Source organism: Mus caroli, chromosome 5, assembly GCF_900094665.2.
Source record: "Mus caroli chromosome 5, CAROLI_EIJ_v1.1, whole genome shotgun sequence".
NCBI classification, from domain to species: Eukaryota; Metazoa; Chordata; class Mammalia; order Rodentia; family Muridae; genus Mus; species Mus caroli.
Window position 1 is genome coordinate 309,389 of NC_034574.1, and position 27,402 is coordinate 336,790.

At 43.4% G+C, this 27,402-nt stretch overlaps 3 protein-coding genes across 6 annotated transcripts in view; 2 read left to right on the forward strand and 1 right to left on the reverse strand.

Annotated features, from left to right (window-relative positions):
• On the forward strand, nucleotides 1–16,218 carry LOC110293952 (EF-hand calcium-binding domain-containing protein 1-like). Its single transcript, XM_021161858.2, has 6 exons — nucleotides 1–791; nucleotides 7,382–7,537; nucleotides 9,017–9,121; nucleotides 12,106–12,257; nucleotides 13,817–13,921; nucleotides 16,103–16,218. Exons 1-6 carry the CDS (start codon nucleotides 734–736, stop codon nucleotides 16,157–16,159), a joined length of 633 nt encoding a protein of 210 aa, XP_021017517.1. The 5' UTR covers nucleotides 1–733; the 3' UTR covers nucleotides 16,160–16,218.
• Rbm48 (RNA binding motif protein 48) lies at nucleotides 15,834–27,132 on the reverse strand. The gene is made up of 5 exons (XM_021161857.2): nucleotides 26,556–27,132; nucleotides 25,881–26,071; nucleotides 22,259–22,404; nucleotides 20,790–21,370; nucleotides 15,834–16,670 (listed from the first exon to the last, which is right to left on the reverse strand). Exons 1-5 carry the CDS (start codon nucleotides 26,664–26,666, stop codon nucleotides 16,584–16,586), a joined length of 1,116 nt encoding a protein of 371 aa, XP_021017516.1. The 5' UTR covers nucleotides 26,667–27,132; the 3' UTR covers nucleotides 15,834–16,583.
• Pex1 (peroxisomal biogenesis factor 1) overlaps nucleotides 26,656–27,402 on the forward strand; it is a 37,077-nt gene continuing 36,330 nt past the window's right edge. For 3 of the 4 annotated variants that reach the window (XM_021161855.2, XM_021161854.2, XM_021161856.2), the window contains exon 1: nucleotides 26,857–27,107. In XM_021161855.2, the coding sequence (XP_021017514.1) occupies nucleotides 26,979–27,107 (129 nt within the window). In that variant the 5' untranslated portion in view covers nucleotides 26,857–26,978. Of the gene's footprint in view, nucleotides 27,108–27,402 lie in introns of all 4 variants that reach the window. The other variant, XM_021161853.2, reaches the window with a different exon arrangement.

A 27,402-nucleotide genomic window follows, 5' to 3' on the forward strand; every position in this document is an offset into this window, starting at 1 on the left:
GGACTTTTAGAAGAGTAGTAAGTGTTCTTAACTGCTGAGCCATCTCTCCAGCCCCACAATTTCTTTTCAAAATTGATGTTTATCCAAATGCCAGAAAAGCCTATTGGATCATTTGTCGCTTTTCTTGAATGTGCAAGGGCATATTAGACTAGAGAAGATGGAAAGTAGATGATTGGTGGAATGTTTGTCTTTTTCAGAGTCTGTGGATTTGAGACACACCTCTCATGGTGTTTGGTGACCCTAACAGTCTCCTGATAGACATAAGGTGGATATGTATGGGGTGTTGTCCTTATGTTAGTTCCATGGTTATGAAAATATGTAAGTTAATAACATACCTTCTCTCTTCCACCAAACCTGCCCTTTTTCTTGGGTGATTTTTGTACGAATTTTACAAACATGACACATCTTTTAAACAGTGGCACTGCGATAGCTGCCAGAAAGTGATGAACATCTGTAGAAATGTTAGCTCGACACCAGTGCTAGCTGTTTTGGTCACTTGGATTCCTTTGTTTGCTCATAGCTGTTTTAGTGCCCTAAGAGTATCCAGACTTTATCCAGTATGTACTGAATGGCAGGGTCCACCTGTTCATCTTCCAGACTGAGAACATTCTGAGAACATGGCTGGGAAGTTGCCATGGCCACATTCTGTTTTGGAGTTGTAGAGTTAGTACCAGCTTGGGACACAAGCTTGGAGGTGGACTATTTGGGAAAGCAGTGAGCTGAAGCCAATCCGATGGAGCAGAGGGCTCTGAAAAAAATGGTGGAATCCATCAGGAAAACTGTCAAGAGCTGTAAGTACTCAGCAGTTTCCTGACACTGCCTCAGCACCTTGATTCAGTGAGAGGTTGGTTGATGGATTAGTCAGGATTTATTGGACATCAGTGAGCGCTCTGGAACCATACACAAAGAGTCGGTTTCTAGTGGTTTTGGTGACACCTTTAATCCCAGCACTTGGGAGGCAGAGGCTGGTGAATTTCTGAGTTTGATGTCAGCCTGGCCTACAGAGTAAGTTCCAGAGAAACCCTGTCTCAGAAAAAAGAGAGAGAGAGAGAGAGAGAGAATATATACAGCTACACATGGTGGCCATGCCTTGAATCCCAGCACTCAGGAGGCAAAAGCAGGTGGATCTCTGAGTACACGACCAGCCTGGTCTACGTAGTGAGTTCCAGGACAGCCAGAGCTACATAGTGAGACCCTGTCTCAAAAAAGGGGTGGGGAATGGTGGTAAAAGGCTGAAGAGATGGCTTAGTACATAAGGACCTGCTACACAGCCTGATAAACCTGAGTTCAGTCACAAAGTGGGAGTGGTGCTTCACACCAGCATTTCTAGCACTTAAGAGGGGAGATGCAGAAGGATCAGAAGTTGAAAGTCATCCTCGATTATATGGAGTTCAAGGCAAACCTGAGCTTCAAGATATAAGCAGTAAAAATTCAAATCTAATAGAAGGATCTATCTATACACTGTCAGTATAACCAGAAGTCTCTGTAGAGACATTCTGCTACCTAGATAAAGGGAAGTCCTTAGAGGACAGACTAATCAAACTTTCACTCCAATATTAAGATATAGTGACTAAGTGTTGCGGCTTTGAAGTGAAGGGCCTCTCCTACAGAAGTGTTACAGCTCTGCTCCAGCAGGGAGACGTTCCCCCAGTGAAAATGTAAAAGCTTGGGTAGGAGGTATCCTGGCAGTTGGGAACCAGTGATGACCACAAAGTCACACTGCACAGCAAGCCTCACATGGGATTTATTGGGAGGGAAAAACCCAGGAGGGTGGCTGCCTCTGCTTGGGCGACAGGGAACTAAGCAGAGGCAGAGTTTTATCTGGGGTTTCTTTCACGGTGGGGGAACAGATTTCCAGGGTGAGGATTGAATACCTTGCCAAAAGCCAGAGAAACTATGGACTGCATCTCTGATCCACTCCTGGCAAAAGGAGGGAAAAATTTAATATTTGTCCTGGATCCAAATCTTTGGTTCTTGGTGTTCATGAGTTTTTAATAAATTTGAATCAAGTCTTAAAGGCAGGTCCATCTGTAGGCATTTGTGAGACAAAATAACATGCCAGTGTGTGCATAGTTTGCATACATATTTCCTAGTAGAAGCTGCATTGCCATAGCAACAATCCAGCCACTGCTTTCTCAAGTGAAGAGAACTAGAACTCACTGGGCAGTGGTTAGTAAAAGGTGAGCTTGGAAATAAACTGTTCGTGGTTCTAGAAGCTGCCAAGTCCAAATCAAAGGAGACTGAATGACCTGCTTTCTAGTTGGCAGGTTACTGGCATCTTGTTTTATAGGAGTACCAGACACGGTCACTTCAGAAAAGGCTCCCTCTTCCTAAAACTGTCACAATGGGGGGTGGGGGGACCCATGCAAACCATACCATATATGTGGCTTTATGTTGACTAATATAAGCATTACTACCCAGGACACATGAGACACTTTACAAAATCAGACCCAAACTGCTAAACAATGAAAGGCCAAGGAAAAACTGAAAATGGTCACAGACTAGAGGACATTGGGCACTAGCTGTGCTATTCTGAACTGGATCTTGACACTAAAAGGCCATTAGTGGGAAATTGGTAAGATACAATTACAGCCTATCGTTAGGTATGTAGTGATCAGTTTTGAGCAAGTGCCACAGTTACATAAGCTTCAACTGCATGAACAGGGTATAGGAAGAGAACTCTACACTGTCCTTGTGCCTCCTACATAATCTGAAACGTTCAAAAAATGTTCAAGCTGATCAAGTATTCATTAAAATCCAGCTAGGTGTAGCAGTTGGAGACTAAGATAGGATCATAAGCTCGAGCCCCCCCCCCCAAAGAAAAATAATAAAAAAAATAATTCCAACCTGTTCATGCCCACATCGAAAGAAACCTGTAAAGTCATGGAGTGCTCTTTTGACAAATGCCCAACAAGAGCGATGTATGCATGGGTTTATCTTGGCTCACAGTTTAAGGAGACATGGCTACAGGCATGTGCAGCACCTGGTCACATTGCACCTACAGTTGTGAAATATGAATGCTGGTTCCTAGCTTGTCTTTTGGAATGGCACTGCCCACATTTAGGGTGGGTCTTCCCACCTCAGTTAACTCAGTCCAGAAATTCATTTATCTCCTAGGTGGTTCTAGATCCCGCCAAGTTGATGAGTAATTTTTCATGGGGAGACACCTATGCAGTTTGTCTAAGCTATCTACAACATACCAAAGAACCAAGTCTGCCTGGGTGAAACTGAGTTTATTTAGAAGTGCAGGTGAGGAATCTTACAGTAACAGATGGCTCAAAGGTGACTGTCTCACCAAAACACCCACCCTATTATGGATAGTGACAGAACCCTGCATTCCCTAGTGCTCCTCCCAGAAGCCTTGTTATTTAACAAAGATCCCAGTGCCAGGTATGGGATACTTGCCTATGATATGTTGATTATAGAAGCCCCAAAACAGTAACAAGTTACTGCCATTGCTCTTGGCTTCCAACTGAACTTGATGGTAAGACCTGTTGCTGAAGATACGCCACACTTTGGTCACAAGACTTAGAGAAATCCGGCTGGAATAGCTGGATGCTTGCTTCCTGCTGGCTAGAAGGTTCTATTGCAAACTTGAGGGGGTGGGAACTGCGACCACTCTTACTATCTGAATACTAAGAGTTTCAATAACAGCTGACCTGGTAGGATCTGTCCACTGGTGCGGTAACGGCACGGGTGCTTTGCAGGTAACCGTTTTCTCATTGCAGTCATGGCCTGCTCCAGAGGCTGGGACACATTTCTGGTACTGTGCACTTGATCAAGAGCTGGTGGCAGGGAGATCATAGGCCAAGTGGGCATGGTCAGACTACTTTCTAAATACTGAACGTTTGCATAGAATTAGTGCTGCTCTTGACCTTCATCAAAAAGCAATTGCAATAAGCAGCAGTTATGTAGGGATTTCCACCTGGTCAAAGTTCTGAAATAATCACAATTGATTGCTCAGCCCCAAATAGGCCAGCTACATCACCCCATTCTAGGCTCAAGAAGCAGGAGAGAGGAGACAGAATAAAGAGTCAGAGGATGGGGGAAGTTGCCCTACAAATGGTGCTTTTCCTGACACGACATAGCTGTTGCACCAGTGAACTCAATGTAGCTGTGGTTACCTACACAAGACAAGAGTGAGGCCTATCAAGATTTCATCATAGAAAAGGGAAAGGCTCATGAGCCACACCCCCTGAGGGACTACTGATAAAGGCTAGGGGAGGGGTATCACTTTGTTCAGTGGTATAGCCACCGGTAACTTACCCATGCACCTCTGGAAGTAAACAGCCTCCCAGGCATGGGCATGCAAGCAACTCTAATTAAACTCCATGGGGCAGACACACAGAGGACATGAAAGTGGGAAAACATTTCATTGAGAGGCTGGGTGAGAGTAACGGCAGGTGAGAAAAATTAAAGTGTGTTACATACATGCAACTGTCAAAGAACGGAAACAAACATTGGCATCCCTGATGGAGCACAACTTGCAGGCAGTGGGACAGTCCCTTCCCAAGTACCTGTTAGCACTTACATAACCTTGGGGAAGGGTTTAAAAGCACAGGTTTCAGGAGCTTCCTCCAGACTTCTACTTCCCGAACCTTGTCAGGTTCATTTACTTCCTTGGTTTGAATGACCGCCCCTCCAAGAGAGAATGGCTCAGGTTAGAGGAAATAGCAGTGTGACAGTTGACAACTGAAGTCGCCCTCCCATCAAAGGGCCTCATTTCACTGCACTGGTGGAAACAGTCATAAAAATCTCACTATATTCCTTTATTTTTCTGAGCCTAGGGTGTTAATGTGTAGCCATGACTGGCCTGAAACTCACTCTGTAGACCAGCCTGGCCATCGATTCAGAGAGATGCACCTGCCTCTATCTCCTGAGTTGCTGGGATGAAAATCATGCATGGCCACACCAGGCAAATCTCACTGGTTTTAAAGGAAGGCTTCTTTTTTTTTTTTTTTTTAAAGATTTATTTATTTATTATATGTAAGTACACTGTAGCTGTCTTCAGACACTCCAGAAGAGGGCGCCATATCTCGTTACAGATGGTTGTGAGCCACCATGTGGTTGCTGGGATTTGAACTCTGGACCTTCGTAAGAGCAGTCGGGTGCTCTTACTCACTGAGCCATCTCACCAGCCCCCTAAAGGAAGGCTTCTTAGACCTCATTTCTCTAGTGAAAATCAAAGTCACATAGCTGGAGGCAACAACCCATGCCTGTTACACTTGTACCTGGGAGACTGAGGCAGTAGATTGAGAATTGCAGGCCACTCTGGACTACATGGTGAGATCTTGTCTCAAAAAAAAAAAAAAAAGTGTGTGTGTGTTGCACAGGTTTTTATGATCTTGTAGCAGAATACAAATTGCTGGTCTTCCATTCAAAAATCATTTCAAGAATGTATTGTGAAAGTAGTTGTCCTTAAATCTAAGTCTGGTTATCAGCCAGAATTGTTTGGTAAGCTCTGCATTGTCTGTAAGATCTGACAGCATGCCTCAGCATGGGCCCATCTGCGGCCTCAGAACCCAGAAGCGACAAGCCTTCAAGTTGACTTGTAGGTAAGTGCCTGGCCCTTTGACAAACTCAGCCCCATGGCACCTCCACTTTGGATATTAATCACTCAGCACCTCCGCACTTGAATATCTCTCTGGTTTTAGATTTACTGTACTTGATTTAACTTTTCACACTTGTTCTAGGATCTGGAAAGCAAACATGCTATGCAAGTGTTCTCCCACTGAGCCATACCACAGCTCCTTATGTATCTCTTGACAAGTCTGCAACAGCATTGAGGGCAAGGAGTCCTGCGTGTATCTACTCACTGGCTCATGGGTGTCCTTTAAGACACTGAACAAAAATTAGCCATTATATCCTGTTTCAGGACTGCACTGGCATAGTTGAAATTATATTAAGAAACAAGATTTTATTTGGTCTACAAAATAAATGTTATTGGGCACCTTTGTACTTATTCTCTAGATTATCAGTAACTATCCTAGGAACAGTGTTTTTCAAACCACATAGAACCCCACACATAAATTGAATATTCGCCATACATTCACTGCTTTCATGTGGATAACCTAAAATCATCCCAAAGGTAGTATGAAAATAGTTCTTTCTAAAATAATTCTTTCTAAATTATTATTATTATTATTATTATTTTTTTTTTGTGGAGGACATTCCTCCACAAACAGGAAGAAAAGATTTAAAAACAAATGGCAAGCAGCTCTCCATATTTTACTTCTCTCAAGTAGCTGTTGAGTCACTGTGGTGGTTTGAATTTGCTTGGCCCATGGAGAATGGCAGTATTAGTGGGTGTGGCCTTGTTGGAGGAAGTGTGTCACTGAGGGGTGGGCTTTGAGGTCTTATGCACAAGTTCCATCCGGTGTAGAAGACAGCCTCCTCCTAGCTGCCTTCAGCACCAAGTCTGCCTCCAAGCTGCCGTGCTTTCCACCATGATGAGGGACTGAGCTTCTGAAACTGTAAGCCAGCCCCAGTGAACTGTTTGCCTTTATAACAGTTGTCTTGGTCATGGTGTCTCTTCAGAAGAATGAAACCTAACTAAGACAATCGCAGAATTACACATCAGAGACTGAAGAACCTGAGATCACTCAGGATACTACTCAGCTGCTCCTAAAAGAAGGCACTAAAGAGTCAAGTTTTACAGGTTTAGGGTAAGAATGGAAATGGGCTAAAGAAGTGTCTCTGTGTTTTAAGAGCACTTGCAGAGGACCCATGCTCAGTTCACGTGGTGACTCCCAACCATCTGCAAATAGTTCCCAAGGATCCCATGCCCTCTCTGGCCTCTATTGGCACTGCATACGTGATACAGATACACATTACCAGGAAGGCACCCATCTATGTATACATAAAACCAAAATAAATAAATCTTAATAAATAAATGGAAACAGAGTCCAGATGTTTAAAGTCTAGTGTCCCCCAACCCCAGGCTGAATGCCTGGTTTCTGAACTGGCAGTACCACAGTCACCTCTGTCTAAACATCACTTTCTTTTTTTAATTTTTTTTTTAAAAAGTTATTTAGTTATGTATATGATTACACTGTAGCTGTCTTCAGACACACCAGAAGAGGGCATCAGATCCCATTACAGATGGTTATGAGCCACCGTGTGCTTGCTGGGAATTGATCTCAGGACCTCAGTGCTCTAAACTACTGAGCCATCTCCCCAGCCCTAAACATCACTTTCTAAGTCTGTTTTGAACCATGTGTGAGTATTCTAAATTTCCAGTTTGAAGGCTGCAGATCTAGTAAAAACAACACTGCAAACTACTCAGTAACAATCACACATCATGTCTGGCCATCTGGCCTTATACCTTAATAGCTGAATAACTCACTGGTTAAATCTACCTCTTATTCTTCTCATTTTACAGTCAAGAAATTTGAAGTTGAATGTCTCATACGACTTTTCTATAGCTTGGTGGGATGCCCTGTTGGAAAGATGGATAATACTGGGCTGGACTGCAACACATTTCGAGGAGTCCTGCAGAACATATTCGGAATGACTAACGATATGTTGATGAATAGAGGTAAGAAGGTCACACCAAACCTAAATGTACAAACCCAAAAGTGAATTGGTCTGCATGTCCTCTTGACGAGACTGGACTTTGAATGCCACACTGGAGAGGAATAACTGTGGTAGGAGAGTGTTGCAAACAGAGCCAGGATGACTGTGAGGACAGTTCTAATAAAACCCACTCACGGCTGGGCTGTGTAGCTCATAGCATTGGAGTTTTGAAAAATAATTACCACTGGACTAAAGAATCTATTGGTTTTTTTTAAGATTTATTTATTTATTATATGTACGTACACTGTAGCTGTCTTCAGACACTCCAAAAGAGGGCATCAGATCTCAGTATGAATGGCTGTGAGCTACCATGTGGTTGCTGGGATTCGAACTGAGGACCTTCGGAAGAGCAGTCAGTGCTCTTAACCATTGAGCCATCTCTCCAGCCCTAGTGTTTTTTAAGGGTAAACAACTGAGGACTTATAACCATAAAAGTACACACCATAAATATGAATCATGAAAGCACACACCACCAATGTAAATCATTAATTAGCTTTTTTTTCTTCATAGAAGTGTGTTAATACTAAAAAATGGTGACTCCTTATACTAGAAATATTAAAAGTCAGATATCTAAAACGGGAAAGGATTGGTGTACCCAGTTAAGTTCTGTGGTAGATCATTAAAATGTACATTTTGATAAAATTTGACACATGCAGGCCCCTGAAAATTATTGCCATAATCGACATATCAATACATCCCTCATCTCCAAAGACAAATTACACTTGAAGTTTTCTATAGGATGTTTCATAGGTAACTTTAAAAAACTGGTCTGGGAAGGTGGCTCAGCAGGTAAAGTGTGAGAGAACCAGCTCCAAGGTTGTCCTTTGACCTCTGCCTGACATGTTTGTACACACACACACACACTCACACACACACACACTCACACACACTCATACTCGCACACACTAGTAATTTACTTTGAAATATTGTGAAAGTTATACAACAGATTTTTTCCATCACTTTTTTTCACTTTTTATTTTTAAAAATTAAAATTATCTCATTAATTAGCTCCAAGGATTTTCTTGACCATAGCAACTATATAAAACATCACCAATGGCCGGGCGTGGTAGTGCATACCTTTAATCCCATCACCCTGGAGGCAGAGGCAGGAGGATTTCTGAGTTCGAGGCCAGCCTGGTCTACAAAGTGAGTTCTAGGACAGCCAGGGCTATACAGAGAAACCCTGTCTCAGAAAACCAAAAAAGGAAAAAAAAAAATCACCAATGAAGACTTATTGCTCACTGTATGGAATGACTCTTCTATGTAAACATATAAGGAAGAAACACATTTCCAATAATTCAAATTCTTTCAAAAGACAACACCAACTTCCTCCCCCACCCCTCAATTTGTAAGAAAAATTCCATCTAACCGGGGGGGGGGGGGAAGGGAATTATAAACAATCACAGCTGCAATACACTTAGAGATTCTTTTTCTTCTTCAGTGTTCTTTGTATTTGACAAAGATGGTGATGGCTTTGTAAATTTAGAAGAGTGGATTAGAGGCTTGGCAGTGTTTCTCCGAGGGACTTTTGAAGAGAAGATGAGATGTAAGAAGGGGTTACTGTTGGGTGCTATGCCTAGCAATGCTGTGTTCAGTGTGCTAAGGCAGTGACAGCCATCACTGAAAAAAAAAAAAAAGACAAGAGAGAGTTTGAGATAACTAGGAGTAACCATAGCCTGGGAACATAGATTCAGGTTTACCCAAATTCCACATCCTGATGTGGCAACAATTTTGTGAAGTTTCTATAATAACAAAACAACACTTTTAAAATCAGTTGGTGACAATATCAGGTGTGTGGTCACAGCATGGCAGGGACCTGTTCCAGGCCTTTTATGCTATCTGATGGCATTCTCATCTTCTGAGCTGCTGGAAACACTCCAAAGGATTTACCCATAGTCATGAGGATATTTGGTCACATACAGATAAATGGTCATTTAAAGGGACTTTCAGCCCCTGCTTCAGGAGATGGTTGGGTGCTGGAGAGATGGCTCAGTGGTTAGGAACACTGACTGCTCTTCCCGAGGTCCTGATTCGATTCCCAGCAATCACATGGTGGCTCACAGCCATCCGTAATGGGATCTGATGCCCTCTTCTGGTCTGTCTGAAAACAGCCACAGTGTACTCACATAATTTTTTTTTCTTTTTTAAAGAGTAAGAAAAAAACCCACAAACAATGAATTGGGGGACCCATTTCCTTTACTGAGCCTAGAATGCCCAACTGTCATTAGAGTGGGTGTTTGGCTACTGCCCCAGTTAAGAGCAGCCCTAAGATCAGGGTGTACTCTGATCAGCTGACCAGGCTAAGGGACAGCCTCTGGGCTCAGCAGGAAGCAGGCCTTGATGTGGGATCACGCCTGTGTTCCTCTGGGGTCATTTGTTTTCTTTTCACTGAAGAAAATGTGCACTACACTACAGGAGAGCGAGGACTATGCTCAACATACCCTAACAGCCTACACATAAATATCCTGGTCCTTATGACCGAGGAGGAGAGGGAGGCGAGAAAGGCAGAAGACAATTCAAGCCCCACCAGAGAGTTCTAAATAGGAGGAGCACAGCACCGAGAAGCTTGCCCTGATCCACACTTCTCCACAGCAGTAGCTCTGGTCCTCCTGCTCTCCCTCTGCTGCCTGCAGCCAAGGAAATACCCATTCCGTGTGCTTTACTGCTGCTGTAGCTCTGGTCCGCCCCAACTCTTGTGCCTGCTCCCTTCTCTCCCCAAACCTCGTGCCACTCTCCCCACCTACAGCAGGGTAATGTCCATTTCCTATGCTTTACTCCAGCTGTCGAAATAACCTGTGTAAAATCATGGAAACAGAATTAAAAACCATTTTAGAAACCAGTTTTCAGGGGAACAACCAACTGCCTAGATTATCCATTTGCTTAAGAAAAGACTGCAGAGTTCTTTGTAGTTGAGCAAATTTGCATCTCTTTCGGTTCTTTCACTTGAATTTTGATTGGGGACACTGGAAAAGAAGATGCCTGGAGAAGAGAGAGAATAGGGTGCTTGCAGCTTTCCCAGAGGACCCCAGTTTGGTTCCCAGCACCCACACTGGGTTACTTACAACTGCCTGTAGCTCCAGAAGTTTAAATATCCTCTTCTGGGTTCTGGAGATACCTGTGCAAACATGGGAAACACTCACATGATTTTTCTAATAAAGATATTTGTAAGCTAAAGGTACCTTAACCTTCCTATAACAGCGTTTTGAATAGTCAAACTTCTGATATTTAACAATTTTTCATGAGGTAGTAATACGGATAGTTCCCACGCCCCAGGGTTTGGGATTGCTGTGCTGGGAATTGAATCCAGGGCCTCACACATTTTATAGCAACCACTCTAACCCATCCCCCACTCCACTCCATCTCCTCCAACCTCGCAAGGGTTCTCACACAGGTCTCATGGAGTAGGATCGGACATCTGTGTCAAGGTCATCAGTCTTTGTGGGAACACTGATTGCTAGGGGACAAAGTCGTGTGGCTGAGTGGAGTTACATGGATAAATCCAATCTTGCTTCCTAAAAACCTTCTTACACATTTTAGGAGTTCATCTAGGGGAGCACTGCTTTCTACAGGAGGCTTGTTCTTCAACGTGTATGTTATGCTGTGAACTGGAGGAATTTAACAGAGATACCCAACTCGTTGACACTCAAGTTTATATTCCTAGTGTTTGCCAAAACATTTAACTTGACTATTAATAAACTCTAGGAAAGCTACTTCACTGCCACCTTCCCAGGGTGTGAGTAAGGTCCTCTGCGGTGGAAGACAGAAAAGTTACTCTCCAGAGTGAGGTCTGAACATAGGGCAGAAGGGCAGACCCCAAGGAGCTTACCTCATCCACTGTCCAAGTGTGTGTGTGTGTGTGTGTGTGTGAGTAAACCATTTTCCAAGGATACAGAAAAGTATGTGGTTCATTTTTATAGTCCATATGCAGAAAATACAAACACACTACACACATAAACACATATATGTACGCATACAAACAAAAGTAGGTCAATAAAAACCCACCTCCTTTATAATAGCTTGATAGCATTTTCAAACCCCAAATCCAGGAACTGTGAGCTTTTCTTTCACGTGTCAAGGGTTTCCATAAAGAGACACCATGACCAAGGCAACTCTTATAAAGAGCAACATTTAATTGAGGCTGGCTTTGGTGTTCTGAGGTTCAGTTCATTATCATCATCCAGGCAGCCATGGTGCTGGAGGAGCTGAGAGTTCTATAACTTGTTCTAAAGGCAAACAGAAAACTGGCTTCCAGGCAGCTAGGAGGAGGGTCTCAAACCCACCCCAACAGTGACGCACCTCCAACAAAGCCACACCTCCTAATAGTGCCACTCACTCCCTGGGCCAAGCACATTCAAACCACCACAGGGTATTTTTTTTTCCTGTGGAAAGAAATTTAACAAGAAGCTCTTTGTTATAAAACTCCTGCCATATAATGGATCAGATCAGTAATTGTATATTTATCCTTTATTATCTTATGCTGAAATAACTAATGATACTTTGTTCAATTTTTGATTCCTATGCCTTATAAAGTCTGTTTTGAAGTTTATTATTTAAACGGAGATGCTTATATTTCCCAAGAAAACATTTTTGACATGTTGAAGAGTAGTCTCTTCCAGCACTCTCCTGAAGAAGAGAATGAAGAAGGAATAAAGGATTTGGTAGAAATAAGCCTGAAGAAGATGGTAAGCTTGGGTACCGCACTGCGTTCACGGAGGTAGCTGCTGCATTAAGGCTACAGAGCGAGCAATGGCCACTTCTTTACCATGAGCAACTTCCCTTTGGGCAGTTCTCACTTGCTTTTCTGCTCTACCCACAACAGTGCTTCACTGAAAGTGGGTGCTCAACCCACAAGCTAAATAATCCCTGACAAAATAATCATTATGTAAAATAAATGTCAGCTTAATTATTTTAAAATGTATCGCTATCAGTCAAAGCTTATTAATTTGGAAGGGCTTGATTCAATAGATGGATAACTGAGTGCTTTCTGTCTTCATGACCTCACTCTTTCTTTCTATCAAGTACTCATCTCCGCAAATAACAGTACCAAACATGTGACCCGTAGAGAGTGCTTACAGTTGGCCTTCAGGGCCTTCTGTGGTGTTCATGCATTTTATCCACACAACTATTATCTCCACTTTGCAGATGAGCACAGAAATTATGGTGCAGAATTCATCTAGCAATAAAGCCTTACAGTAGTGACTCCTTATTATAGGAATGGTGGTGTCCACTCTTATAAGGACCCTAAACTGCTTTGAGTGAGGTTCAGTGAATCCAGGGCAGGCCTGAGAAACTCACTGACATTACTCAGGGGCTCAGAGAAGAAACAGCTAGGCACGGTGGTGCATGCCTGCAGCTCCAACACTTAGATGTCTGAGGATTGCAAGTTCAAGACCAGCCAGGGCCACATTGTGTGCCTGTCTCTCTGTTCTCTATGTGAGAGTATTTCTTTTAGAAATAATGGCTGCTGCTCAGGCTGAGTACAGATGCCTTCTTCGCAACAAGGTGTTCCCAGAGTCCTTTCTGGAACTTAAATGGTAGTGGGCTGCCCCTTATTCTGATGGCCACTCATACTTTCCTCTAAATTAGATTCTGAACTTATGCACAAAAATGAAAAATCTAGGTCATCTTTTTCAATCTGAAGCAGCAGTCTAAGGCATTTGGAATTCACATAGATTCCCCGTTCCCTGCACTCTACACAGCATACTTAATTTTTAAAGCCTTGTCCAGAACAGTTTACGGACTTAACACCCCTGCTTCCTCCTGTAATGCAGGTGGGATAGAACAGTGCTTGTTCCCATACTTGCCTAGATCTCAGCCCTCTAGTGCTCAAGCAGGAGCCTGCAGTCTCCATTCCGTGACTCTAGTCTAGCCTTAACAGCTATCCTTCCTGCTTGATGAGCTCCCAAAGACCTTTTGAGGAATAAAATTATGCTCAATAAAATTCTTGAGACATATTACTTATTTAATTGCAAAGGGGGCAGAATGTTAATATAGTTCCCCCAGTATTTTGCATTATTCCCCAATTCCAGTGTGTGTAATTGACAGGGCTACACTGTGTATAGCTAAGGTGGCCTCTAGTTAGAATAAATCAGTGACTTCTATTCAGAAATCCCCATAGGTTTGTGTAAATAATGTCTCCAGGAGAATGAACCGATAGTTTTTCTTAGCAGTCTAGATAGCAAGTTTTCCATGGTAAAATTAAAAGAAGGCTTTATCATCACTAAATCATCTTTCTCTCTAGGATTATGACAATGATGGCAAGATCTCTTTTGCAGACTTTGAAAGAGCAGTGAAAGAAGACGGACTTTTGTTGGAGGCGTTTGGACCATGTTTACCAGATGCAAAGGTGGACTTACAAATAGGAAGAGCTTCACGTAGATGAGGATAACATATGTGTGTGTGTGTGTATGTGGTGTGTGTGTGTGTAAAACGTGTGTGTGTGTGTGTGTGTGTTATACATGCCATGTCCTAGCTAGTTTTATGTCAACATGACACAAGCTAGAGTCATCTGAAAGCAGGGAACCTCAGCTGAGAAAATGTCTCCATAAGGCCCAGCTCTTTTAATCTGAGGAGATTAATGGCTGATGGGAGAGAGAGCTCCATTACTAAAGGGCATTTCTCAGTGATTGATGGAAGAGAGCCAAGACCATTGTAGGTGGTGCTGCCGCCTTTGGGGTAATGGTCCTAGGTTCTGTAAGAATGCAGTCTGGGCAAGTCATGAACAGCAAGCTAGTAGCAGCACCCTTCCATGGCTTCTGCATCAGCTCCTACCTCCAGGATCCTGCCCTGCCTTCCTTCAGTGGTGGCTTAAGGATGTGGAAGCAAGCATAAAGCCCATCCCCCCCCCCCCCCCCCCCACAACTGGTAATTGTTAAACTGGGTAATAACTCTTATGCTTAATCCCATATTCCAAAGTCAGTTACCGGCACCCCCCAAAAACCCCCCCCCCCCCCCCCCGCCCCCAGCTTGTTTTGTACGTGGTGTCTCATCATAGCAGTAGTATGCTAGGGCATGCCCCAATGTTTGTGTGGAGGTCAGAAGACAATTCGTACGGATCAGTTCTCTCTTCCCACCACCTGGATCCCAGACAGTTGAACTCAAGTTTCAAAGCAAATGCCTTTACACACTGAGTCGTCTCACTGGCCCAATTAAGGAAAGAATTTAAAGGATTAGAAGAAAATAATACACAATAGCTTCTCACCTTTGTAGCTTCAGCCCATTGCCAAGTTAAGGACAGTGATAGTCATTAGCCTCATTCCAGTTTAGCACTAAAAATGACGTTGCTGACTCTTTCAGTTATTATAGCTAAAAGACTTTGATCTGCCTCTTTGGCTATACATAATTCCTGTCTCTGTAAGTATGGAGACACACTTAACCAAACCAAAACCCGAGCATCCTATCTCACAAGATGGAACACTGAATAACGAATACGTTGTGCAAGTATGTAAGGTGCTAGAACCATGACCAACTAATAACCAACTAATAACCAACATAACCAACTAATGTGTAAACAGCTTTTAATCTGAGGAGATTAATGGCTGATGGGAGAGAGAGCTCCATTACTAAAGGGCTTCCCAGTAAGCAGAGAACCCGATCTCAATTCACAACACTCAGGTAAAAAGCTGGACATGGTGGAGTGTGCTTGTAGTCCCGGCACTGAGGGGGCAGAGAGGCGGGAGGATCCTGGGGCTTCTAGGCTAGCCAGCTTAGCCTAATTGGCAGGTGCCAGGTCCCACAGTTACACTGCAGTGTGGTCCATGTACCTTCACTGCTGGGGACTCCTCAAGATGCCTGCCTCCTGCCTCCTCTTTCCCCTTCCCTCCTGATATGGTACATGCTTGCTTCTTTCCTCTCGTGACCACTTTTGTGGATGTTATGTTGGTGAAGGTGAGTCATCACTCTCCTCACACTCACAGAACAGATCAGGGTCCTGAGGTCCAGAGAGACACACTTAGCACTTGATATCTGAGCGGCCTGACTGGCATGACATTTGTCCTGCCCAGCTCTATGTGTTAGTTAATGTGTCTTTCCCTGAGATTTCCGCACAGTGGTCTGTGTACTCAGCTCTCATGCACACGGAAGCATGCACACCCCTTGTTGGCAGGTCCCAGCTGATGGGTACACCATGGCCACTGAAGCAAACCTTACCCCACACGGCCAGATATAACCCACGGAAGGAGGCTCCCAAGGATGAGACATGACACGCAGATATAACCCACGGAAGGAGGCTCCCAAGGATGAGACATGACACGCAGATAGCACACAGTGTAGCATGTGCCTTCTCAGTTTATTTTTCCAAGAAAAGAAATATAAATAGCCTGAAAAATTACACTGTGGCCGGCTGACAGAAGAAAAAGTACAGATATGCTGACAGTGTAGAAATCTAGAATTTCCAAAATTAAGTTTTTTGCATCACTATAGTCAATTTAAATTAGCCTTAGAAGTTACATTATGTATGCTGCTTTTTAAAAAATGTGTTTCTAATATCAATGTTGCTGTAACATTTGTTGGCATTTTTTCTCTACAGTTCTGCTTTCACTTTGAAGCCCTGGTGTTCAAAAACACCCCCCCTGCCAGTCTCTGAACACAGATTGCTCAATACCTGAATTAAAATGAGACCCTGGTTGCCTTATTTGCATTACATATTTCTACATTTGTTTCAATCAATTTACGTATTTTAATATAAGGACTAATACAGTATGAAAAGAACAGTCTCTGCCACATTGTGTGTAGATCCAAAAAAGATGGAAACATTTGCAACTGGTTTAAAAGAAAAAAACTTTAAAACAGCAGTAGTAAGATGCCTGAAAGAATTAAAATGGGCCAAACATAAAAAAGAATCTCTCCAGAACACACCAATTTAGCTGGGGGTAGTGGCACACACCCATTAGTACCAGCACTCAGGCCAGCCTGGTCTACATAGAGAGTCCCAGAGTAGCCAGAGCTATCCAGTCAGACTCTGATTCAAAAGAAAAAAGAAAAGGCAAGACTAACTCCTCACTGGAAAGCTATATTCTTCTTCTTTGTTTTCCTGGGTGACTTGTACACACGTCTTTTATATTGTCCTCTGGAGGCTTTGGCACAGATGAAATCACCTGGTTTAAAAAGAAAAAAGAATCACTCAGCAGTTGAAGGCAACAGTTAGTAAAATTTGGGACAGAAATGAATGGAATTTAGATTAAAAGAACACATAGAACCAACCAAATAAGGACTTGGTTCCTTTTAAATATAAGATTAACAAACTAAGGGAGGGAGGGAAGGAAGAAAGGGGAAGAAAGAACAAATAACAACTAACCAATCAACTAACCAAACAAAAAACCAAGAAGGACAAAAAAAAAAAAAAAAATTTGAGCCCGGCGTGGTGGCACACGCCTTTAATCCCAGCACTTGTGAGGCAGAGGATTTCTGAGTTCGAGACCAGCCTGGTCTACAAAGTGAGTTCCAGGACAGCCAGGGCTATACAGAGAAACCCTGTCTTGAAAAACAAAAAAACAAAAAACAAAACAAAACAAAAAAAAACCAGGAAGGTTAAAACGGATTCTTGTAGAATTAAGAGAATCATTTGGGAATTCTTTGAAAACATATTTCAAAAGTCTGGAAAATCTAAAAGAAATGGATAGATTCCTAGGCATATTGATGGGCCAGCCTAACCCATTTTAAGATTAGAAGCCATCTTGTTACAAGGTTAAAATAAATTCATGCCTGTTTTCTGTAAACTTGGGTTTGACCATGTCTTGGCCCAGTTTCTGGAATTTGGCATGTTCCATACTCTATACACCTATCTCCACCCTGACTAGAGGTTCTGCCAAGTTCCTATGTAATCTAGCCTTGCAGACCGTAAACTATGTAAATCCTGCTTCCTTCTATGTTCAATGCTATTCTTTCAATTCCCAAATTAGGAAGACAGCCCTGTCTGACAGAAAATAAAGCTTGCTTAACTTGAAAAGGCTGAGCAATGAAGGTAACAATACCACCTATTAAAATTAACTCCAGAAGATACAATTTAAATATGCCCATGATTAAAGCATCAATAAAAGTCCCAGGAATAGTCAAGTCCAATGGATTCACTGCTGAATCCCACTAGTGCTTAAAGAAAGGCTAATAATACCAGCGCACCTCAAACTAGGTTAAAGAGCAGCAGAGGAAGGAAGGGACACTACCTGACTCATTCTGTGGAGCCAGCATCACCCTGATAACAAGTCATACAGCATACAACAGACATGAAAACCATAGCCCAACCCCGCTGAGCAACATGAAAATAAAAATTCTCCATACACATTGTAAGTTGAATGGAACACATTAAGATCCTAGAACCATGACTAAGTCAGTTTCATTCCAAGATTTCCAGGAAGGTCCCACATAGGTAAGTCAATAAATACAGGACACAGCCTCAGGAACAGAAATTATATCTCAGTAGACAATCAGAGGAGACACAGTATCTCCTCTAATATCAGGAATAGAGACAAAAGTGTCCACTCTTTCCACTCTTATTCAATATGGTATTGTGAATGTAAGCCAGAGCAACGAGACAAGAAAAATAACACAGACAAAAAGGGAGAAGTCATATGATCTCTATTCACAGACTACACAACTCCATACTTAAAAGACTCTAAACATCTGACCAGAAAACTCTTTAACTATGATAAACACTTTCATCAAAATATATAAGCTCAACAAACAAACCAACAAAACAATAGCTTTTCTATAAAGCAATAAACTTACCAAAAAAAGAATCAGAAAAGAAAATCTCATTCACAAAAACAACAATAAAACCAAATAGTTTGGGAGGATGGCTCAGCTGGTGAACACTTGCCATGCAGACTTTAGAAACCCTAACTAAGACACAAAAGCAGCCTAGGTACTGGGTAAAAAGAAGAATGCAGACTTGGGGAACAGAATAGAGGATCCAGCTGGGTGGTGGTGGCGCACACCTTTAATCCCAGCACTTGGGAGGCAGAGGCAGAGGCAGAGGCAGGTGGATTTCTGAGTTCGAGGCCAGCCTGGTCTACAGAGTGAGTTCCAGGACAGCCTGGGCTATACAGAGAAAACCTGTGAAAAAACCAAACCGAACCAAAACAAGGAATAGAGGATCCAGAAATAATCTTATACAGCTACAGCCACATTTTGACAAGGGTATCAAAAACATATGGGAAAACACATACATACACACACACACAGGCTTCACAATGTATTGAGGACTGTATGTAACAATCTCTGAGACTATCAGAGGAAAACAGGAAGAGAAAGCACTTCAAGACATAGGCAAAGATTTTCTGCAATGGATTCGAATGGAACAGATGACAGTGCCCAAACTGACTAATGGGATCACATGGAGCAGACGAGCTCCTCAACAGAAACGTGAAGTGAAAAGAGCCGGCAGGATGGGGAAGTCTGTGTCCAACTACACAAAGGAGTTAATGTTGACCAGCTACAGAGAACTGCTCAAAGTTAGACACAAAGAAACAAACAAACATGTCATCCAATCAATAGGCTAATGAGTTGAACGGACCTCAAAGGAAGAAATACATATAGCCAATACATGTTTGGAAATGTTCAACATTATTACCATCAGGGAGATGCAAAAGAACATATTAGGATGCTAATTACCTCACCTCAACTAAACAAATGCAGATTAAAACCGCATTGGGATTTCACCTCGCTCCAGAAACAGCTACAATGAAGAAAACCAACAGGATACAGATAAAGTACCCAGGTTTTACTAGTAGATCGGTCCTATTTTTGAACAGGATCTCACAGTATAACTTTGGCCTAGCCTGGCCTGGCCTGACCAGCCTTACTAGGTAGACCAGGTTGGCTTTACAGAGATCTCCGCTGCAATGGATCCTGAATACATTGTTATTATTCCATTACCAAAATAACTTAATAGTAAGTCAAAAGCAGTATAAGACTATCTCTTGATTTGAAATGGGAAAATACTAGAAGTTGTGGTAAATTAAATGAGGTATTTTTTCTGCTGTCTTGTTATTTTTTTGAGATGTAGACTTTACATTTTAAGTGCAGTTGGCCCTGACTGAGACAGCCATGAGTCAGTAAGTAAGGTGCTGGCATATACTGAAAGACTTGGTAGACTTAAACATAAAAACCACATTCATACACTTTTACAATTTCGATGAGGCAAAAACAAAACTCTTAAAGGGAAAAAAAAAAAAAGGAGCCACCTTAGCTTCTCTAGTCACACTGCAGAGCAGGAGTGCCCGCGAGAGCGGGGCTCCGTGAAATGAAAAAGAAAATGCTCCTGGCCCTCCATGTATGATTTCAAGGTCCACCTCCACTCCACAAAAAGGAAGCTTTCACAAGCTACTCCAACTGTTACCTTTCTTGTGTGTTTAGGAAATGAAAACTAATGTAAATGATGGGGGAAAAACAATCCCATCTACAACTAGTTCAGAGCTTTGAGGTTCCCACATAAGAAGTAGAGTGCAGGCAACCACAGACTCAGGCTTTAGAAATCTTTGTGGGCTGGGATGTGGCAGTGATGGAGTATTTGCCTAACACACATGTCCCTGAGTACTGTTCCCAACAAAATTAATTAAGTGATTACTTAGTTAATCAAAACCATTCCTTTTATGGACTCTGATGTAATCTGCAGTGACTGACTTTAAGAGCAATAATTATATCTGTCAATTTTGACTTATGCTATTACTACCTAGGGAGCTAGCTTTAAATAGGGAAGGGAGGAGAGACAATATCTGGAATCAACTGTTATAATCTGACTGACTGGAACATTTAGCATTTTTTTTACCTATACTGACATAAAATGTGTTTGTTCACTGTTGAACCAAGAATGACTGTCAAAGGGGGCTGGAGAGATGGCTCAGCGGTTAAGAACACTGACTGCTCTTCCAGAGGTCCTGAGTTCAAATCCCACCAACCACATGGTGGCTCATAACCATCTGTAATGGGATCCAATGCCCTTTCTGGTGTGTCTGAAGGGAGTGACAGTTTACTCACATAAATATAAAATAAATAAATATATCTTTAAAAAAGACTGTCAAACCAGATATTGATCAAATTTGTTATTTTAGAAAATAAAGGTAAGAAAATATAACAAAACCATATAATTACAAATTTTTAGTTCCTCCAAATAATTTCCTATCAAGTGTTGTTCTCTCAAATTATCCCAATTTAAAAAAAAAAAAAAAAGGCGTGCGCCATCGAAAAACCAAAAAAAAAAAAAAAAAAAAAGACCTCACCTCTTTAAGTTTCCTCCGAATTAAGGTTGCTGTTGTATTCAAGGAATCATCCTGCAGATCTACTGTGGGGATACCTGGTAACTTAGGTCCAATCAAAACCTCGTTACTGCTTGTGTGTGTTTCAAGCAAAGTTCCCAGTTCTCGATCACAGTCTCGCCGCCGTTTCCTCTCCTGCAGCTGTGTGGTCCTAGGCATGAACCTGCCAACTGCCTGTGAGGTAGCAATGGCCTCTTGCACACTAGAGCAAGGGACGGAGTTTTTGTAAGTGTTCATCCGCAGCTTTGGTGAAAAGGCACTGTGGTCACGATGCTTTGACAGTTCACCATGGTTCCTAGCACTTTTACAGGAGTCTGATACTCTGTCCACATGTTCCCCACGTGAACATGTGCTCTTGGAGGCAAAATAGCTTAAAGGGAATTCACAAGAATAAGGAAGACAAGGACTCGAGTTCTCTGGAGGACTCTCAGGAGATGTGTTTAAAGCAGCTGTACCAAATCCAGGCATAGGTGGATAGAAACCTTGTCTAGAATCTTTTGTTCCTTTCTGCTCTGGAACTGGTTTCTTCTTCGACATGTAACAATCTTAAAAGTCAAGTTTTAAAAGTTGAGGGAAAGGGAAAGAAATCGTTCATTAATCATTTTGATCATTCAGAATCTTGAAATGCTAAAAACAAACCTTAATATGCTAAGGCCCTCTACTCCCCAAACGGTACTTCTAGAGCAGGGACTGCACTGGGAGGACTTCAAGGTTCTGAAAGATCCCATAGGCTGCATCAGGCTTCACCCCCTCAGCAGTCTAGAAAGCCTCACTCTTCCTCTGGAGCCACTTGAAAGATAACCAAACTTAGATTTTCATATTTTCCACTAACTGTAATCTTAGAGTCTCCACGCCATTGCATAGAAAGCTGTTACAGTTCCAGGGGATCCTACTATATGGATAAACCATGTTTGCTTCATACTTGTGTCAAGAGAAACTCAGCTGGGCATGTGGGCCACCGAACTATAACAATTGGAAGTTTCCCATGATGAGCACCATGTAGAACCAGTCTGTAAACCATAATTGCTTCTTGCTGCCTTAATGTTAAACCCTGGGCCCCTTAGCCTGGGCCACAAGTTCCTCGATTTGTTGCCTGTCTACTTTCCTAATCTCTCTCACTAAAACCTTGGTACCTTGGTTACTCTGAGGACTTACAGCTCCTTAGATGTATGGTGCCGATTCATCTGTCTAAGTGATTGACATGTAGCCTGGCTTACCTTGCCATCCTTTTAACCCCACTTCTGAATACCATTTACCATTCAACTATCTCTCACATCCTAGAGGCAATCTCCATGAATCAACACCTCTCCCTTCCCAGCCGAGACTCTACAGTGGTGCACAGACCAAAGACGGTGACTGAGCAGAATTCCACAGTGACACACATACCTAGCAGTGCCTGATACACAGGAGGTGTTAACAGAGACTTTCCATACCTTGGCTTTTAGTAACTCTTGTAATATAAGCCTTTCTTTCTTGTAATTTCTTTCTAGTTTCTTCAAGTGTCTCAAACTCTGGAGCGTAGCACACATGAAGTAACCCTCCAAAGAAACTCTGTTCGTCCATCTTTCTCTTAGCCACCCTAAAAAGGAAGAGATGCAAACATCAAGAGAACTCTAAGAAATGCCTAAGTTATACTGCTTAAACACACAATTATTTTTACTATTTTTATTTCTGTGTGTATGTCTGTATGTGGGTGTGTGTACACGAGTACAGTTGCCTGAGGAAGCCAGAGGTGATAGATTCCCTGGGACTGGAGTTTCAGACAGTCGAGTCCCCTGACCTGGGTGCTGGGAACCACACTCCAAATCTGAGTCCTCAGGAATAGCAATAAGTGCTCTTAGCTTCTGAGTCATCTCTCCAGCCCCCAGATGCATGGCTCCAGCACCCACCCCAACCCCAAGACAGGGCCTCACTAAATAGATCTGGCTCTTCTGAAACTTACTCTGTAGATCAGGGGGGCCTCAAATTCAGAGGCCTGCCTCTGGCTCCCAAGTGCTAGGATTAAAAGCATACACCACTGCATCCAGAAAAATTTATTTTTTTTAAATTATTTTTAGTTATGTATAGTATGTTTGGAGGCTCTAGCCTGGAGCTAGACTTAGACACTTGGCCTGGTTGATGGGATGACTCAGGTCCTGTGGAGAAGTAGTATATGCTCTTATCGCTGAGACATCTCTCCAGCCATGGCATTTGAAAAGCCATATAGATTTACCTAAGATAAAAGATTAACAGATGTTGCATAGTTTGTTTTAAGAAGCAAAGGGTGTGTATGTACGTATGTGTTGGGAATCCTGGGAAAGATGCTTGGTTTTTTGAATGACTCCACTGACCCAGAAAGTACTCTTTAAGAAAAAGATTTATCTGTTTATTTATTTTTATGTAAGTGTGTTTATACATATGGGACTAGGGGCCAGGTGCCCACAGAGACCTGAAGAGGCCATTAGATCTAGTGGAGCTAGAGTTATAGGCTGCTGTGAGCCACCTGATAAGGGTGCTAGACATGAACTCCAATCCCTCTGGAAGAGCAGCAAGCTATCTTAAGCACTGAGACATCTCTCCAGCACCAAGAAAGTATTCTTCCCTTTCCCTCTCCCAGTAATGGAATATGTTTTCAGCTAAGCTAGACACACTTACCTAGACTTTTTTTTTTTTTTAACTAAGTCGGGATCCTACTGGTTAGCCTGAGTTACAGAACTTGAGTAAAATGTGTAACTTGGGCTTGTCACCAAGCCTGGTGACCTGAGTTCAGTGTCTGGAACTGACATGGTGGGAAAGAACCATCTCTTGTACACAAGCCATGGCGCGCCCTCCTACATACACAGCCATGGCACGCCCTCCTACATACAAATATATGAATAAATGAAAATACCGAGTACAAAACAACTCATCAGTGCGAAGATAAAGAGTGTGTTTCTTCTGGGGCGGGAGAGCTAGAGCTAAGGGATTAAGAGCACTGCTGCTCTCCCAGAGGGTCCAGGTTGTTCCCAGCCTGGCGACTTCACAACTGTCTGTAACTCCAGTCTCAGGGGAGAATGCTCTCGTCTGGTCTGCAGGGGCCTGAATGCAAAGGGCATAAAAGTTCACATAACCACACCACATACACATAAAGATAAGAGAAATAAATAATGTTTAAAAAAGAAATGCTGGACACTTATGCTGAATCGAGCACTGTAATAAGCAATTAAGTACTTCTGTATCTACAGATAATCACTACTGTTTATTGAGCTATTACCCCAGGCAAAGCCACAGGGTGTCACTTAAATTGGTGTCTCATAACCATCTCAGGATGAAACCAGGAAATTCTGGATCATATGCATACATTCATCTGTAAAACTAGGATTCAATTCAGATGTCTTGACTCCACAGCCAACTGTATCAGAGTCTGTGGAGATACGGGGCTCTAGAGAACATGCTTTCTACACTATGAAGAGTTGGCCAGCTGATGAGAAAAGACACATGGCCTTTTGAAATCAAGTGACTTGTGGTGGACTGTTAGCAGCACACAAAAGAGATATAGGGGCTGGAGAGAGGATCTGGTGGGCGAAAAGAGCACTTGTGATCTTTGAGAAGAGCAGAGTCAGATCCCAGCGTCCATCTTGGGTGGCTCACAACCACCTGTAACTTCAGCTCCAGGGGATTTGAAGTCTTTTTCCACAAAAAAAAAAAAAGTTTATGAATAGCAAAAGCCAGAAAAAGATATGGTTTAGATAAGGTTAGTGATTAAAACGAAAAAATGGCTAACATGAGCTAGGAAGGCTGCTCGGGTGGAAAAGCACTTGCTGGAGTGCCTTGGCTCAGACCCCTGGCATGCACGTGAAAGCCAGGCACCACACTGTGCCTGTAATTCTAGTGCTGACAGGGTAGAGATGAAGGATCACTGAGCCTGACAGCTCACCAATCTAGTCAATGAGCTCAGTGAGGGAGGGGCCCAATCTCAAAAAATAGGATAGAGTACACTGTAGTGAACACAAGCCTTTAAATCTGATGGAGATGGGTAGGCAGAGTCAGGAGGAAGTTTTGAGTTCTAGGTCAGCTGGTCTACATAGCCAGTTTCAGGCTAGTGTTCACACACACAAACACACACACACACACACACACATGAATATGCACACACATGCACCCCCGCAAAAGGGGTTAACATAAAATAAAGCATTCCTTATTGGAATACAAAGTTGATTAACATAGAACCATATGAATAAGAACTGTCATTACTAATAGTTACTTTTTGTTTGTTTGCTTGTTTTTTGGAAACAGGGTTTTCTCTGTGTAGCCCTGGCTCTCCTGGAACTCACTCTGTAGACAAGGCTGGCTCCACCTCAAGAGGTCCACCTGCTTCTGCCTCCCTGGTGTTAGGATTAAAGGCATGTACCACCACTTCCCGGCTCTACTATTTACTCTTAATAGGAGGTACCAGTCTAATCCCTTTACATAAATTTCATTTCATCCTTCCTCAGTGAACCTCAAGAAGTAGACCTTTTTGCCATCTGGATTTTAGGAAAAGAACAAAAATTTGCTTGGCAGGACTAAAATTCTCCACAGTCATGAATCCACAGGACTGAAAATTTACTTCAAACGTAATTCCTAATCTACCACACTACAGGTTCAAAATTTGCCAAGCACAGGTATGAGAGGATGGGAAAGAGTATTGGTGTAAAGTCAGCCTTTTAAAAGCTTGAAGGAAGAGCTGGGATGTCACTCACTGTTAGAGTGATTGAGTCGCAGATGTGAGGCCTGGTGAAAAACAAACTGGAAGGCGAGGTGGAGTGGTGCATACCTTTAAACCAAGCACTCTTTAATCCCAGCACTGAGTCAGAGGCAAAGGCAAAGGGATCTTTGAGTTCAAGGCCAGCCTGGTCTACAGAACTAATTCTAGCACAGCTAAGGCTATCCAAATAAATCCTGTCCCCTCCTCCCTCCCCCCTCCCCCCAATCAGGAAGACTGAGAGCAAGAAGTGCTTCTGTGCTTTGGGTACATCTGGGAAACAGTCGGGGCCAAAATGACAGCAACAGGAATAGGATTTTGACAGGAGTTCTGCTTAACTTGTACATACATACCTTGCACTCTGTAATTTCACAAATTTAATGAGATAAACTTCTGTAAAGTCTTCCGCTGGGTATTCATCTAGAGCGTTATACTGTTCAATCGCACCATACAGAGCAAAACGCTCAACTAATTCCTTCATGGCTCCCACTGCAGGAACTCCTTGTATTAGTAAGTACTGAGACTCCAAATTGATTGTATATACCTAAAGTCAAAGGAGACCTCGTTAAATGTACTCTTCAAGCAAGCCTATGGCAAATCGGTCCTCCCACCAAGAAACAATCTGGTCTGCAAAACATACACACTAAACTGTCACTCTTTCTGCCTAAAGACTACCACACTCCACATAAGGGTATCTGACTAAACCACTTAACAGACGTCTTTTCCAAAAGCTGACTCCAGAGAGGTTAATGTAAACAGCCACTGAACACAGGTTTGCCCTGTGAGAAGCGCTACTGTAAACACATAGGATACAAAGTTAAAAATAGTGGGTTGGGGGGTTGGTAAGCAGTTAACCGAGGGTAGTGATAACCTTTGGTACCGGGGCCCGGGTCTTCGTGCCCCCTCCACTTAGAGATGGACCTCACAGCATCCCTGCCATGCCTTTATGGAGGCAGGCCCTGGGGAGCTAGTGCTCACAGGAATTTAGTGTTCCTGCCGAGGAGAGATAAGAACCCGAGTCACTCTACCTTGACCGCGCGAGGGCGTCGGCCCTCCCGGTATTTGGCCCGCGAGTCACACACAGCCGTCTGGACGTGGTGATCGAATACGCCACCGGGTTTCCCGTCACTGGATGCCATCTTGCGGGCCCTAGTCCCCCGCGCCAGAACAACATCCGCCAGCCGCGCTCCTCTGAGTCCAATAAGAGAGCAGGATGGACCAGGCGTGCTAGGATTGGCTGAAGGATCGACCCCATCGACGATCGTCTCCTGGGAGCGAGAATTCGACGAGCGACGTGCCGCCCCCTAGAGCTTCGGAGGAGGCCTGAGGGTGACCGCGGCCGGGCCTGTGAAGAGGGGGGCGGGCCCGATCGATGTTCTCCGGTTCCGACACTCTCACCTGACGAGAAACCGGTGGACTCCGCTCTCCGGTGAGAGTTGAACCTTGGGACAATGTGGAGCAGCGATCGCTTAGCGGGTGCGGGGTCTGGTGGGGCGGTCGTGACGGTGGCCTTCACGAACGCTCGGGACTGCTTCCTGCATCTGCCGCGGCGCCTCGTGGCCCAGCTTCACCTGCTGCAGGTAACGCGCTGGCGGGACGCGGACACCACTGACGTGTCGTGGGACTAGGGTCGGCTGACACCTTTCCCTGCAGGGACATCGGCTGCCACCGACCCCGAGCTGAGGCGTGAGCGAGGGACCCCTGCGGGCACGGCGTGGAGTGGCAGCGTGTGCATCTACACCACGGCTAGTGAATCCTCAGACCCTACCGTGGAATTCCTAGTGCACCCCTTTAACTCAGTTAAAGCAAGCTGAGCATGCTAGGGTTCTGCCCCAGCATTCAGAAGCGGCCCTCGCTCAAGGATGGAAAGTTCTA

Excerpts from the sequence above, each read along its gene's own strand:
- LOC110293952 (XM_021161858.2), top strand. The coding sequence starts at position 734 with ATGGAGCAGAGGGCTCTGAAAAAAATGGTGGAATCCATCAGGAAAACT. Across the intron at positions 12,258-13,816 it reads AAATAAGCCTGAAGAAGATG|GATTATGACAATGATGGCAA; the intron begins GTAAGCTTGGGT and ends CTTTCTCTCTAG. Across the intron at positions 13,922-16,102 it reads CATGTTTACCAGATGCAAAG|TTCTGCTTTCACTTTGAAGC; the intron begins GTGGACTTACAA and ends TTTTCTCTACAG.
- Rbm48 (XM_021161857.2), bottom strand. The coding sequence starts at position 26,666 with ATGGCATCCAGTGACGGGAAACCCGGTGGCGTATTCGATCACCACGTC. Across the intron at positions 21,371-22,258 it reads AAGAGTTACTAAAAGCCAAG|ATTGTTACATGTCGAAGAAG; the intron begins GTATGGAAAGTC and ends TTGACTTTTAAG. Across the intron at positions 16,671-20,789 it reads TTCGGAGGAAACTTAAAGAG|GTGATTTCATCTGTGCCAAA; the intron begins GTGAGGTCTTTT and ends TTTTTAAACCAG.